The sequence below is a fragment of the Ochotona curzoniae genome, unplaced genomic scaffold (genome assembly GCF_017591425.1).
Source record: "Ochotona curzoniae isolate NIBS_2020 unplaced genomic scaffold, NIBS_Ocur_1.0 contig_46, whole genome shotgun sequence".
Classification (NCBI taxonomy): Eukaryota; Metazoa; Chordata; class Mammalia; order Lagomorpha; family Ochotonidae; genus Ochotona; species Ochotona curzoniae.
The window spans coordinates 9672986-9683912 of NW_024466340.1; the positions used below are offsets into that span (position 1 = coordinate 9672986).

General features: G+C 56.1%; 1 protein-coding gene across 1 annotated transcript; it reads left to right on the forward strand.

Annotated features, from left to right (window-relative positions):
• Positions 1 to 3517: 3517 nt before the first annotated feature.
• ANHX (anomalous homeobox) lies at positions 3518 to 9882 on the forward strand. Its single transcript, XM_040986909.1, has 6 exons — positions 3518 to 3563; positions 5267 to 5524; positions 6085 to 6212; positions 8221 to 8344; positions 9038 to 9209; positions 9631 to 9882. The coding sequence occupies exons 2-6, from the start codon at positions 5273 to 5275 to the stop codon at positions 9834 to 9836; spliced, it is 882 nt and encodes a 293-aa protein (XP_040842843.1). The 5' UTR covers positions 3518 to 3563; positions 5267 to 5272; the 3' UTR covers positions 9837 to 9882.
• Positions 9883 to 10927: the final 1045 nt, after the last annotated feature.

The following is a 10927-nucleotide window of genomic DNA, read 5'->3' on the forward strand; positions in this document are numbered from 1 at the left end:
CAGGAGTTTCTTCTGGGTCTTCCACACAGGTGCAGGGTCCCAAGGCTTTGGGTTGTCCTCAACTGCTTTCCCAGGCCACAAGCAGGGAGCCAGATGGGAAGTGGAGCAGCTGTGAAATGAACCAGCACTGATATGGGATCCCATCGTACATAAGGGAAGGACTTCAGCCACTAGGCTATCTCATTGGGCCCATGAATCTTTTTCTTAAATATTTTTACTTGAAAGGCAGAAGCAGAGGGTTCCCTCCCAAAACAACCACAATGATTGGAGATAGGGCAGTCCCAAGCCAGGAGTTTCCTGTATGTCTCCCATGTCAGTGCAAGAATTCAGGGACTTCAGCCATCTGCTGTAGCTGCCTTCCACCACATTGGGTAACCCGTGTACTAAGAAAATCATGGACATGACACTGAATTTAGGATTTAGGGATGAGGGAATACAAGGAAGAAGCAGATGGATCCCTGCTACCCCAGGCCTCTAAGCACGTAGTCCAGTGAAGGTGAGTCCTCTCTGATGGCAATTCCCTTGCCCTTGGCTCATGCTGACGCATTTTCTGTGTATCCATCATGGCTGCCACAGTTTAGCAGGGATGGGCAGGTTGTGCAGGACCATCTACTGCTCACCCAGGTCTGCATGGGGCCACAGAATCAGTCATGAGGTTGGAGCCTCCAGGCTGCAGATCTGTGACGCACAAGTGGCATCTCCATGGATCGGTGGAGGAGCTGACACAAGCCAGTCCCCAAGTGACAGGAGTGCATGGGACTGATCCTGCTCTGCCGCAGGAAGAGCTGCCTGACAATTGCAGTGAGGGGTGAGTGGAACAGAGCAGCCCTGTGGCTGTGGGAGTGAAGGGGTTCCTTCATCGGTGGATGTGCCAGCTGGAGGGTCCATTTTCTTATTGTCAGGAAGAACTCAAAACTTGTATCCCACAAGCATAAAGCAAAGAAAAACCCTTTGCATGCAGTTACTGCAAAAAAGCCTTTAGCAGCAAGTGAACTTGCTGGTACATCAGCGAACTCACACACAAGAGAATCTCTGTGAATGTGGGAAAGTTCTCAGTAGTCAAGACCAGCTTATTTCACATCAGAGAACTCATCTGGGCTAAAGACTTTGAGTGTAATCAATGTGTAGAAACTTTGGTTTAAAATCACAGCTTATCACACATCAAAGAACTACAGGAGAGAAAGCATGTGAGTGCACCGAGTGTTGGCCCTAATACAAGGTCAAACCTCTGGTCCATCAAAGAATCCATACAGGAGAGAAACCCTGTGACTGTAGTGAATGTGCCGTCACGTTCAGGTAACAGCTCATTGTAGTTTATGAAGAGTACCCTGAAAAAAAACCCTACAGATGCAGTCAGCATGAAAGAGCCTTCAGATGAAGTCACAGCCTACTGTCCATCACAAAAGTCAGGGACAAACCTTATGTGTGTGTGTGTCATGTGGCACAAAACCTTCAAGAACAGGTCTTTCTTGTTACAGATATGAGGACTCCACAAATGCAGTGATGGAAAAGTCTTCAGCTTCAATTCAGAGCTCATTGTACGTGTGAGTGCAGTGAGTGTGGGAGACCTTTTGGTTGGAAATAACACCGGGTAACTCATTCAGTGAGAAAGTCTTATGAATGTAGAGGTTGTGGGAAAGTTTTTTGTTTGAAATTATAGCTTGCTGTACAGAAAACTCATACAGGAAAAAACCATTTGGGTATGACCAGTGTCTGAAACCTTGTAATGCAAAGTCAAACCTTACTGTACAACAAAGAATGCATGGGGGCTCAATAGCCTAGTCGCTAACGTCTTCGGCTTGCAGGCATCAGAATCCCATATAGCCTCCATTTCCCATACAGCTCCCTGCTTGTGGCCTGGGAAAGCAGTAGAGGACGGTCCAAAGCCTTGGGACCTTGCGCCCATGTAGTAGACCTGGAAGAAGCTCCTGGATCCTGGCTTCAGATCGGCTCAGCTCTGGCAGTTGTGGGCGCCAGGGGAGTGAACCAGAGGACAGAAGATCTTTCTCTCTGTATCTCCTTCTTTCTGTATACCTGTCTTCCCAATAAAAACAAATCTTAAAAATCCCTGAAGTGACAGCAGAAGAGATGCCCACAAAACAATATGGGAGAGGGGGCCCAGCACGGTAGCCTAGTGGCTGAAGTCCTTGCCTTGCGTGCCTGGAGTTCCCATATGGGCACTGGTTCGTATCCCCACAACCCACACTTCCCATCCAGCTCCCTGCTTATGGCCTGTGAAAGCAGTTGAGGACGGCCCAAGCCCTTGAGATCGTATCCTGCACCCATGTGGGAGACCTCAGAGAGGCTCCTGGCTCCTGGCTTCAGATCAGCTCAGCTTCGACCATTGCAGTCACTTGGGGAGTGAATCATTGGATGGGGGAATCTTCCTGTCTTTCTTCCTGTGTATTTGACTTTGCAATAAAAATAAATAAATCTTTAAAAAGAAATTTGGGAGAGAAACTAGTTGGAGTCACTCTATGCGTATCAGGAAATGTACATTGAACAGAAAGCTCAGAGGTGTGGCATATGCAAGGGCACATACAGGCAGCTGTTTCACACACACAAAGCAGAAAATACAGAACTCTGAATTCAGCCACCCTATAAAAATTTCCATAAATAAGTCATATGTTTTAAAAGTTTATACACATAGGGCCCGGCACGATGGCCTAGGGGCCAAAGTCCTCACCTTGAACATGCCAGGATCCTATATGGGCTCTGGTTCTAATCCTGGCAGTCCCGCTTCTCATCCACCTCCCCGCTTGTGGCCTGGGAAAGCAATCAAGGACACCCTAAATCTTTGGGACCCTGCACCCACATGGGATACCTGGAAAAAGCTCCTGGCTCCTGGCTTTGGATTGGCTCAGCTCCAGCCATTGCGGCCGCTTGGGGAGTGAATCATTGGACGGAAGAGCTTCATCTCTGTCTCTCCTCTTCTCTGTATATCTGCCTTTCCAATAAAAATAAAATAAAATTGTATTCAAGTCTGACCTGGCCCACCTTGGAAACCTACGTAGTAGGTCTGCAGGGCAAGAGTCATGTGTCCCCGCACGCAGGGGCGAGGCCAGATCGTGGGGGCCGGTGTTGACGACAGGTGCCTAATGTCTTCCTCGGTGCGGTGGTCACTAGGGCTCAGGCCCTAGGGTCGGAACCCCTCCCTGCCCACAAGCAGAGCCCTTTTTGGGGTATTCAGAACCGTGCGCGTGTGGATTCCAATAGCGCCTTCTCCGGGGAGGCTGGGGACGGGGAGCGGGTCTCGGGGAGCAGCGCCCAGCGCCGGGAAACCGGGAGAGGGGCGAGCGCGTGGGGCGAGCGCGTGGGGCGAGCGCGCCTCTTCCCGCCCGCCCCGGGCAGAGGGCTCCCACCCCAAGCAGCTCCACTCCTTCCGGCTGCCCCTGAGCGCCCCCGCCCCGCCAGTCTCCCCCTCGTGATTGGCCGCGGGTGGATACATTGTAGCGACCACTCCAGTCCTGGGCCAGCGGGCGACCGTGTCTCCGGTCCCGCAGGAGTGAGGAGCTCGTGCGGCACGTCCGCGCAGCGGAAGCGGGAAGTGGACGGTATTGCAGGTGAGTCGGCGTGGCAGGCGGGAGCCCTGGACGCCCAGCACGGGGTGTGAGCCTGGGCCTCCACCCGGGGCTGCACCCGGACCGAAAGCAGCGAGAGCAGGAGAGCAGCGGGCGCGGTAGGGCAGGTCGGTGGGCCCGGTGGAGCCCCGGCCGGTGCGCGCGTCCTTCCTTGCCGTCTGTCTTCCGGAGCTCCCCCACCTCCACCGCCCTGGTCTCCCGGAGCCCCGGTTTCTCGGAGGACGCGGGTCCAGGGCTTGGGACGCTGGCGCCGGGAGTGAAGACCCGTGAGAGGTGACCCCGTGAGGGGGCGTCGGGACCCTGAGGGGGCGTCGGGACCCTGAGGGGGCGTCGGGACCGGGTGAGGGGGCGTCGGGACCCTGAGGGGGCATTGGGACCGGGTGAGGGGGCGTCGGGACCCTGAGGGGGCATCGGGACCGGGTGAGGGGGCGTCGGGACCCTGAGGGGGCATTGGGACCGGGTGAGGGGGCGTCGGGACCCTGAGGGGGCGTCGGGACCGGGTGAGGGGGCATTGGGACCCTGAGGGGGCGTCGGACTGGGTGAGGGGGCGTCGGGACGCTGAGGGGGCGTCGGGACCGGGTGAGGGGGCGTCGGGACCCTGAGGGGGCATTGGGACCGGGTGAGGGGGCGTCGGGACCCTGTGGGGGCGTCGGGACCATGAGGGGGCGTCGGGACCGGGTGAGGGGGTGTCGGGACCCTGAGGGGGCGTCGGGACCGGGGTTGTGACCGGGTGAGGGGGCGTCGGGACCCTGTGGGGGCTGACCAGGTGAGGGGGCGTCGGGACCGGGGTTGTGACCGGGTGAGGGGGCGTCGGGACCCTGTGGGGGCTGACCGGGTGAGGAGGTGCTGGGACACGGGTTGAGGATATGTGAGGAGCTGCTGGGACTCGGGGTCGGGACCCAGTGAGGAGGCGTTGAGGGGTCAGGACCCCATGAGGAGAGAGCTGGCACTGTAGTGAGACCTGGCGGTGGCACAGGGCACCAGGCGAAGTGGAGGCCTAGGCTTTAGCCCGGGAGTGTTTTTGGTAGGCTCTGGGTACAGACCCCGTTGCTCATGGCCGCCCTTTCCAGGCTAACCTGTGGAAGCTGAGCGTTTTCAGTGAGCAGCAGCTGCAGTGGGCAAGTGCCCCGGAACGCCTTGGGGGCCTCCCTGAGGAAACAGAATCAAGTTTATCTCGTGCGGAAAAGGGAGGCTCAGGGAAGTCAGGTGACTGGGGGCAGGCTCTGGAGTAACAGTTAAGTCTGCCGGGGATCCCACCTATCGTTGTGAGGTATCTGGGTTCAAGCCTGGCCCCCAACTGCACCCTGGGAGGCAGGGAAGCAGCGGGTGATAGCTCAGGTGCAGGTGGTCGGTTTGTGTTGTCCACGTGGGAGGTCCATACTAATTTTCACCTGGCTTTGCATAGCCTCTTGTGGATATTTGGGGAGTAGACTAGCAGGAGTTCTCTCCCCACCTCATTCCAATGACATCAGTAATAGTGTTGACAAAGAGGTGGACTAGTGCTGGCCACTCTCCCGTGGGGTCACCCTCTCAGGATTCAGACTTTTTCTGGTGGAGGGTAGAAGGAAATTTTGCAGGCGTGTGGTCCTTGGCCATTCCCAGTTGGGCACCACAGCTGATCTGGCATGGAGGTTGCAGTGTGGCCTGCTGTGTGCACATGGTCTGATCTTGGTCTTTGTTGGCAGAGTGGCATGATGCAGAGCTTCTTGATGTTGCTGAGGGAGCACGGGAACACCCACCCACCCCCGGCGGAGCTGGTGCCCCTCGCGGGCAGCCTATGCCATGACATCCAAGATGACCTCACTCAGATGCAGCCTTTGGTTTCTGCCATTCTGGACAGCCAGCTGTGCCCGCACCTCCTGGACAATGCAGATGTGGCCCTGGTGTGTGCCCGTGTCCTGGCCCAGCAGGAGCAGCAACAGGCGGCCTGCCGGCTTCTGGAGGTACATGTGGGCTCAGTGGCCATTGGAAGGAGGGGCAGGGTGCACCATTCAAGCATTATCCATATGCCGGGAGCTAGCAATGAGTTGCTGGCCCACATCTCACAGACCAACCCCTTAGGGCTGCCTGGGAGAGGTGTTTTATACAAAGATTAGTTCCGGTAATTCTCACTTGAGTGAATTACAAGTAGCTTGGGAATCTGAGTACTGGATGTGCATCAAATGGTGCCAGCTCATAAATACAGCAGGTAGAGTGAAACCTGATTTCTTTCTGGCTTTGAAGCGCTGACAGTGATCAGATGGCCAGGTACACCCGTCATCACCCTGGTCCCCAGTCTGGCGGCACCTGGAATCCCTCTCAGTATGTCATTCCCTCTGCAGGAGGCCAAGACCTTGCTCTGTGCAGTTGATGCCTCCATGGCCGCTTGATGTCACTTGTTCCAGGTTCTAGCTTGTGCCTGTTTATTCCTTTCCCACTGTAGCCCTCAGCACTGCTAACCGTGGGTCCATCCAGACTTGGTTCTTCCTACCAACATGTGGCTTTAGTGGACTCTCCTTGACAGGGTTGTCGGGTGCCAGGAGGCAGCCGTGAGCTGGTGCAGCTCTGGAACGACATTCACTACGACCTGGCCAGGAGGAAGCTGGGTGTGGCTGCGCTGACCCCGGTGCAGAAGTTCCGCTGCAGGAAGAGGTACTGCTGGGCTTTAGCTCTGTGTGTCAGGGGCTCCTGAGGGGTTGGCCATGCCCTTACGTTATTTTCTGTTGCCAAGCAAGGCTCACAGGTCTTGTTCTGAGTGCTACCCCACCCCTCCCTGTGGCTCCTGGAAGAAGAGATGGATTGTACTACAGAGGCTTGCTTGCAGGGAGGCCAATGTGAGGCAAGTCCTTCAGAGTCCAGCAGTCAGTGAGCCTGGGACCGCTAGGGCTGTGTGACCCACCACACAGAGGCTGACAGCCTGCCAGTGGAAGCCCAGCAGAGGCAGCCACTTGGTGACCAGTGTAGGGGTGGCATCCTGTCACTCAAGCTGTTTGGGGAGCACTCCCTGGGTCTGGATGCTGGGGCACCCTAGGCTTTGCTTTCCTGCAGGTGGCACTGACATGAGACCACAAAGTGCTAGCGGATCGATCATCGCTAGCAGGCAGATCTCTGCAGAGACCGTGGTCTGAGGGGGCTGGGCTGTGGGGAGGGGCTTCTTCAGTGTTGGTAGTGCAGGTCTGTCCCAGCCTTGGAAGGAGACCCTACCTGAGGGATGGTGGTGGTCTTGTGAGCACCAGTGTTTAAGGCAGAGGGAGTGGCAACCTCAGAGGTCTGGCTTAAGACCTCTGATTTAGGGGATGTCCACTGGCTGAAGGGGTGTTCACAGCCTTTGGAAAATGCAGCAGTGACCTTCGCCTGTAACCATAGGGACAGGTGGTGGCTGAATTTTCACCTGTGGGGAGAGTGACTGATGAACCACAAGGAGAGCCCAGGGCTGTATTCTGATGGTGCTGGCTGACCCTGAGGGCTGTCAGGAAGGGTGGTGTCTCTTTGCGGCTCAGGCATTGTCCAGGACCCAAATCATGGCCCAAGAACAGTTGTATGCAGTGAAAAGGGAAGAGATTCCAGGGCTTTTGGCCCTGGGTTGGAACCAGGAGTGTGGTGGTTCTTGTTAAGGCACACAGGACAGGGGTGGGGTGAGTGGTTCCAGGGAGATGAGCTGCATTTGGGATGTGTAAGGTGCCCACTGCATTATGTACGTCCACATAGGCTTTGCAGCTGAAATCTTCAACTGAAGTGATATTTGTCCTCAGTAGAAGAAGATATATTCAGTGGTGGCGAAAAACTGTGACCAACTTGGACATGTCCCCTGCCTAGCTCCAGGAGGCTTCAATCTCAGGAGTAGTGCTGGGGATGTTGTCCAGTGGCCTGAGCAGCCTAGCTGCTCCTCATACCCCCTGCAGTGGTCAGCTGAGGAGTGGCCAGGGGGTGAGGGGAAGTGCGGGGTGTGGCATGCAGAGAGGGAAGTCCAGGGTGATAAAGGAGAACAGCAGTGACCCTCTGCTGCCCGTGGTGAGGGGAGGAGCTGGCTCAGTGACCCTGGGTGAAGCTAGAGAAGTTTTACTGGGAGAGCCCTGACTGAGGCAGCAGCCGGAGGGCTGGGGGGAGGTGAGAGCCGCCAGAATGTTTACCAGCCCCGATGCCTCTGGTGCAAGAAACACTTGAATTGGAATGGAATCTGGAAAGTCCTTAGGGAGGCAGGGAAGTGGAGCCAATACACAGAACATCAGCTGCAGCCTCATTGCCGGGGTCCCCATGTGTTTGAGGGGTGCAGTGGGCTGGCAGGCGCCATGGTGGCAAGTCAGTGATGATAACTCAGTGAAATCTAGGGAGGAAGTGCTGGGCAGAGAAGGGCGCAAGGGTATGGGGGTGGGGCTGCACTGAGAGATGGGTGGGAAGGCCAAGGACTTTGCCTCATAAGTCCCATGGGCAGACAGGGAGGACAGGGAAAAGCCACATGGAAATGTGAAAACATAGGGGTGGGAACCCAGATCCTGGAGCCCTCTTTGGGGGTCTTGGGGCTGAGCTCCCCGCCATGGCCTGCAGGTGTGTGGGTTAGATGCTGATTTTCACTTGTGGGACAGCCTTGCCTCAGAAATGTTGCTGTCACAGGGCAGGGGACCGCTGGGCCCCCTCACTGTGCTGTTCTCATCTCCTCCAGGAATCCCCCACCCGCAGGCCTCTGCCCGGATGGCCTCAAGAGTCGGAACTTCCCCAGAGAGGTCCGCAGGAGGCTTCAAGACTTTGCCTTGGCCGTGAGCATTAACCCCAGCAAGGCTCAGCGGGTAAGAACAGGTGGAAGCCTTACCTCTGCCTCAGCTGCCCGTCCCTGGGCCTTTGCCCCCACGCCTGTTCTTTATCCTCTTTTGGGAGGGCGTGCCCTGTGCCTAGTCTACAGAGGGCAGTCCCAGTCGCCTTCTTAGGTTCTCAGTGTGGCTGTAGGCATGGAGGCTGAGATGGCTGGTACTGGGTGTGGGTTGAGGGTAGGGGCATTGGCCCACAGTGCCTGGTTCCTGCTCCCTCAGCACATCCGTCCCGCGGTCGCATGGCTCCTCCTGGTGGCCTCTCCTGTCTGCTGCTTACTGGGCTGGGTCCCCCCTCTCTGCTGGGGCTTTTGCTCAGGGTCGCCCCATGTGTGGGGTGCATGGTGCTGGGGGCGGTGACTGCACACAGCGGGCCCCTCCCGAGGTTCAGGACACTGTGGGCCTGCTCTGCAAGGTTCAGGACACTGCGGGCCTGCTCTACAAGGCCTGCTGAGGCTCGGCTCCCTACGACGCTTGGCCTGGCCTGACTCCCGAACTGAGCCTGGGCCTGGGAGGTGTTGTGTCTTCTCCAAGCAGGTGGCTAGGAGAGGCCCTGGTCAGCCACCAGTGCAGCTGGTGCCGATTCTGCTGCCTTTGGAGAGGTCAGCTTGGTTTCTGTGGAAGTGTGGGCATGGACCAGGAGTTAACAAAGCTAATTGTGCTGTTTTCGGACAGGAGAGTTTGGCTTTGGAGACAAGCTTGACTGCAGAGCAGGTCTACAACTGGTTTGCTAATTACCGGCGGCGCCAGCGGTCCCTGCTCCAGCATGTGCAGCCAGCCCAGCGGGTGGTGGCCGAAGACCCCAGTACAAAGGAGAGACGTCTGGACCGCTGGTGTCATTGGTCCGGTGGGTGTCTCCAAGGCCCTAGCATCATGGTATCTGGAGGTTTGCTTTCTGACAAGCCCCCTCGTTGCATTAACTGTTACGGGACACTGGAACAGGGGCACTGTGGCTATAGGTGCAGACCTCCCCAATGTTCAGCACAGTCAAGACCTCACCTGGTGGCCAGCTAATCCTGAAGGTAGAGAGAGTCAGACTGTGCCGAGGAATGGTGTAGGTGAGGTTGTAGGTGCCCGGCCCTCCACCCGTGTGCCCAGATTGCCATGTGGAGATAGATGGGCATCGGTGTGGGGATCAGGGAGTAGATGTGGGTCTGGGAATAGCTCACAGCAAAGATTGATGACCCAGTGGCCACACCCTGCTCTACTTGCTGGAAGGGAGGCCGAGATAGAGTCACGAAGCCTCTCCTTCCCTCTGTTTTTTCCAGCCTGGCCCAGGGACGGCGTACCTCCGCAGTCTCCAGACGCCCTCCAAAGACCTTGGGAGGCCCTGGCCCTGGTCACAGACCTTCCTGGAGCTGAGACGATCTCAAGGCCCCTGGCTCCCAGGTACTGTTGTCCTCACGTGCTATGGGGCCATCTCACCTGTTCGTTCGCCTTCTCAGCTGAAGGTGAGGATGGGGAGTGGGCATGAGTGTGCTGGGGCCACCGCACAGGTACCAGGTCAGTGACTGCTGATTGATTGGAGGAAGGGGAAGCCACATCAGAGACAGAGCAGCTGTGACTCTGGAACCTGACATGGAGTGAGGCCCACCTTCATGTGTGTTTGGGAAAAGGGGGGAGATTGACTTCGCCTGCAGACGACCCCAGCTTTTGTGGTTTGTGAGTCTGCTGTAGTCTGTCTGTTGTGCATTCCGTGCAGTCAGCACCTTTCTCCTTTGCAGAATGCTGTCTGAGCACTCTGCTTTGTGTACTGCCAGGAAGACCTCGCAGAAGTAATGTGGGAAGGAAGAAGCTGAGCACCTGTAGCAGGCATTTTTGAACTTTGGAGAAGAAGTATATGGCTTTATTACAGGAAAACCAAGTGCACTTTTTAAAACAATATATTTGAAAGGAGAACAAGAGATTTTTTTTTCTATTTTATGGTTCATTTCCCAAATGGCTTCAACAGTTGGAGCCAGGCGAGGCCAAAGCCAGGAACCAGCTCTTTCCGGGTCTTGCACTTGGGTGGCAGGGGTCCAGGCACCCAGGGCATCTTTCACTGCTTCCCCGGGTATATTGCTGGGGAGGTAACTTGGAAGTGGAGCAGCTGAGACTGCTGGGTCCAGTATGGGATGTCAGAGTTGCAGGCCACAGCTTAACCCAACACACTTCAACACCAGCTTCGAAAGAGTGTAAGTGAACCAAGAATCCAAGCTCAGACCAAGGCTGAGGCTGAGTCCTGAGGGCAGCTGGGGGTGTGGTTTCCTAGTGGTGAGGTGTCCAGAAGTCACCTAGGGGGAGGCCATGCTGCTGCTAAGTGAAGGATTTTTAAGCGTGTAGTGTTTTTTCTTGGCTTATTTAGTTAGTCCTTCTCACAGTAGGCAGATAGAGAAAAGGAGGAACAGGTCATGAAAGAGTTTTAGAATTTGATTTTTGCTGCTTTTCCAACCAGCCCATATTTGTCTGCTGCTCATAAAGATAAGGAAAGTACAGAGAGCTCAGTGTTTGTCAGCTGTGGGCCTGAGGTTCATGTCAGGTCTGATCGTTAGGTCACACGCTTGTGTTGCATGTGGTCCCTCCTGA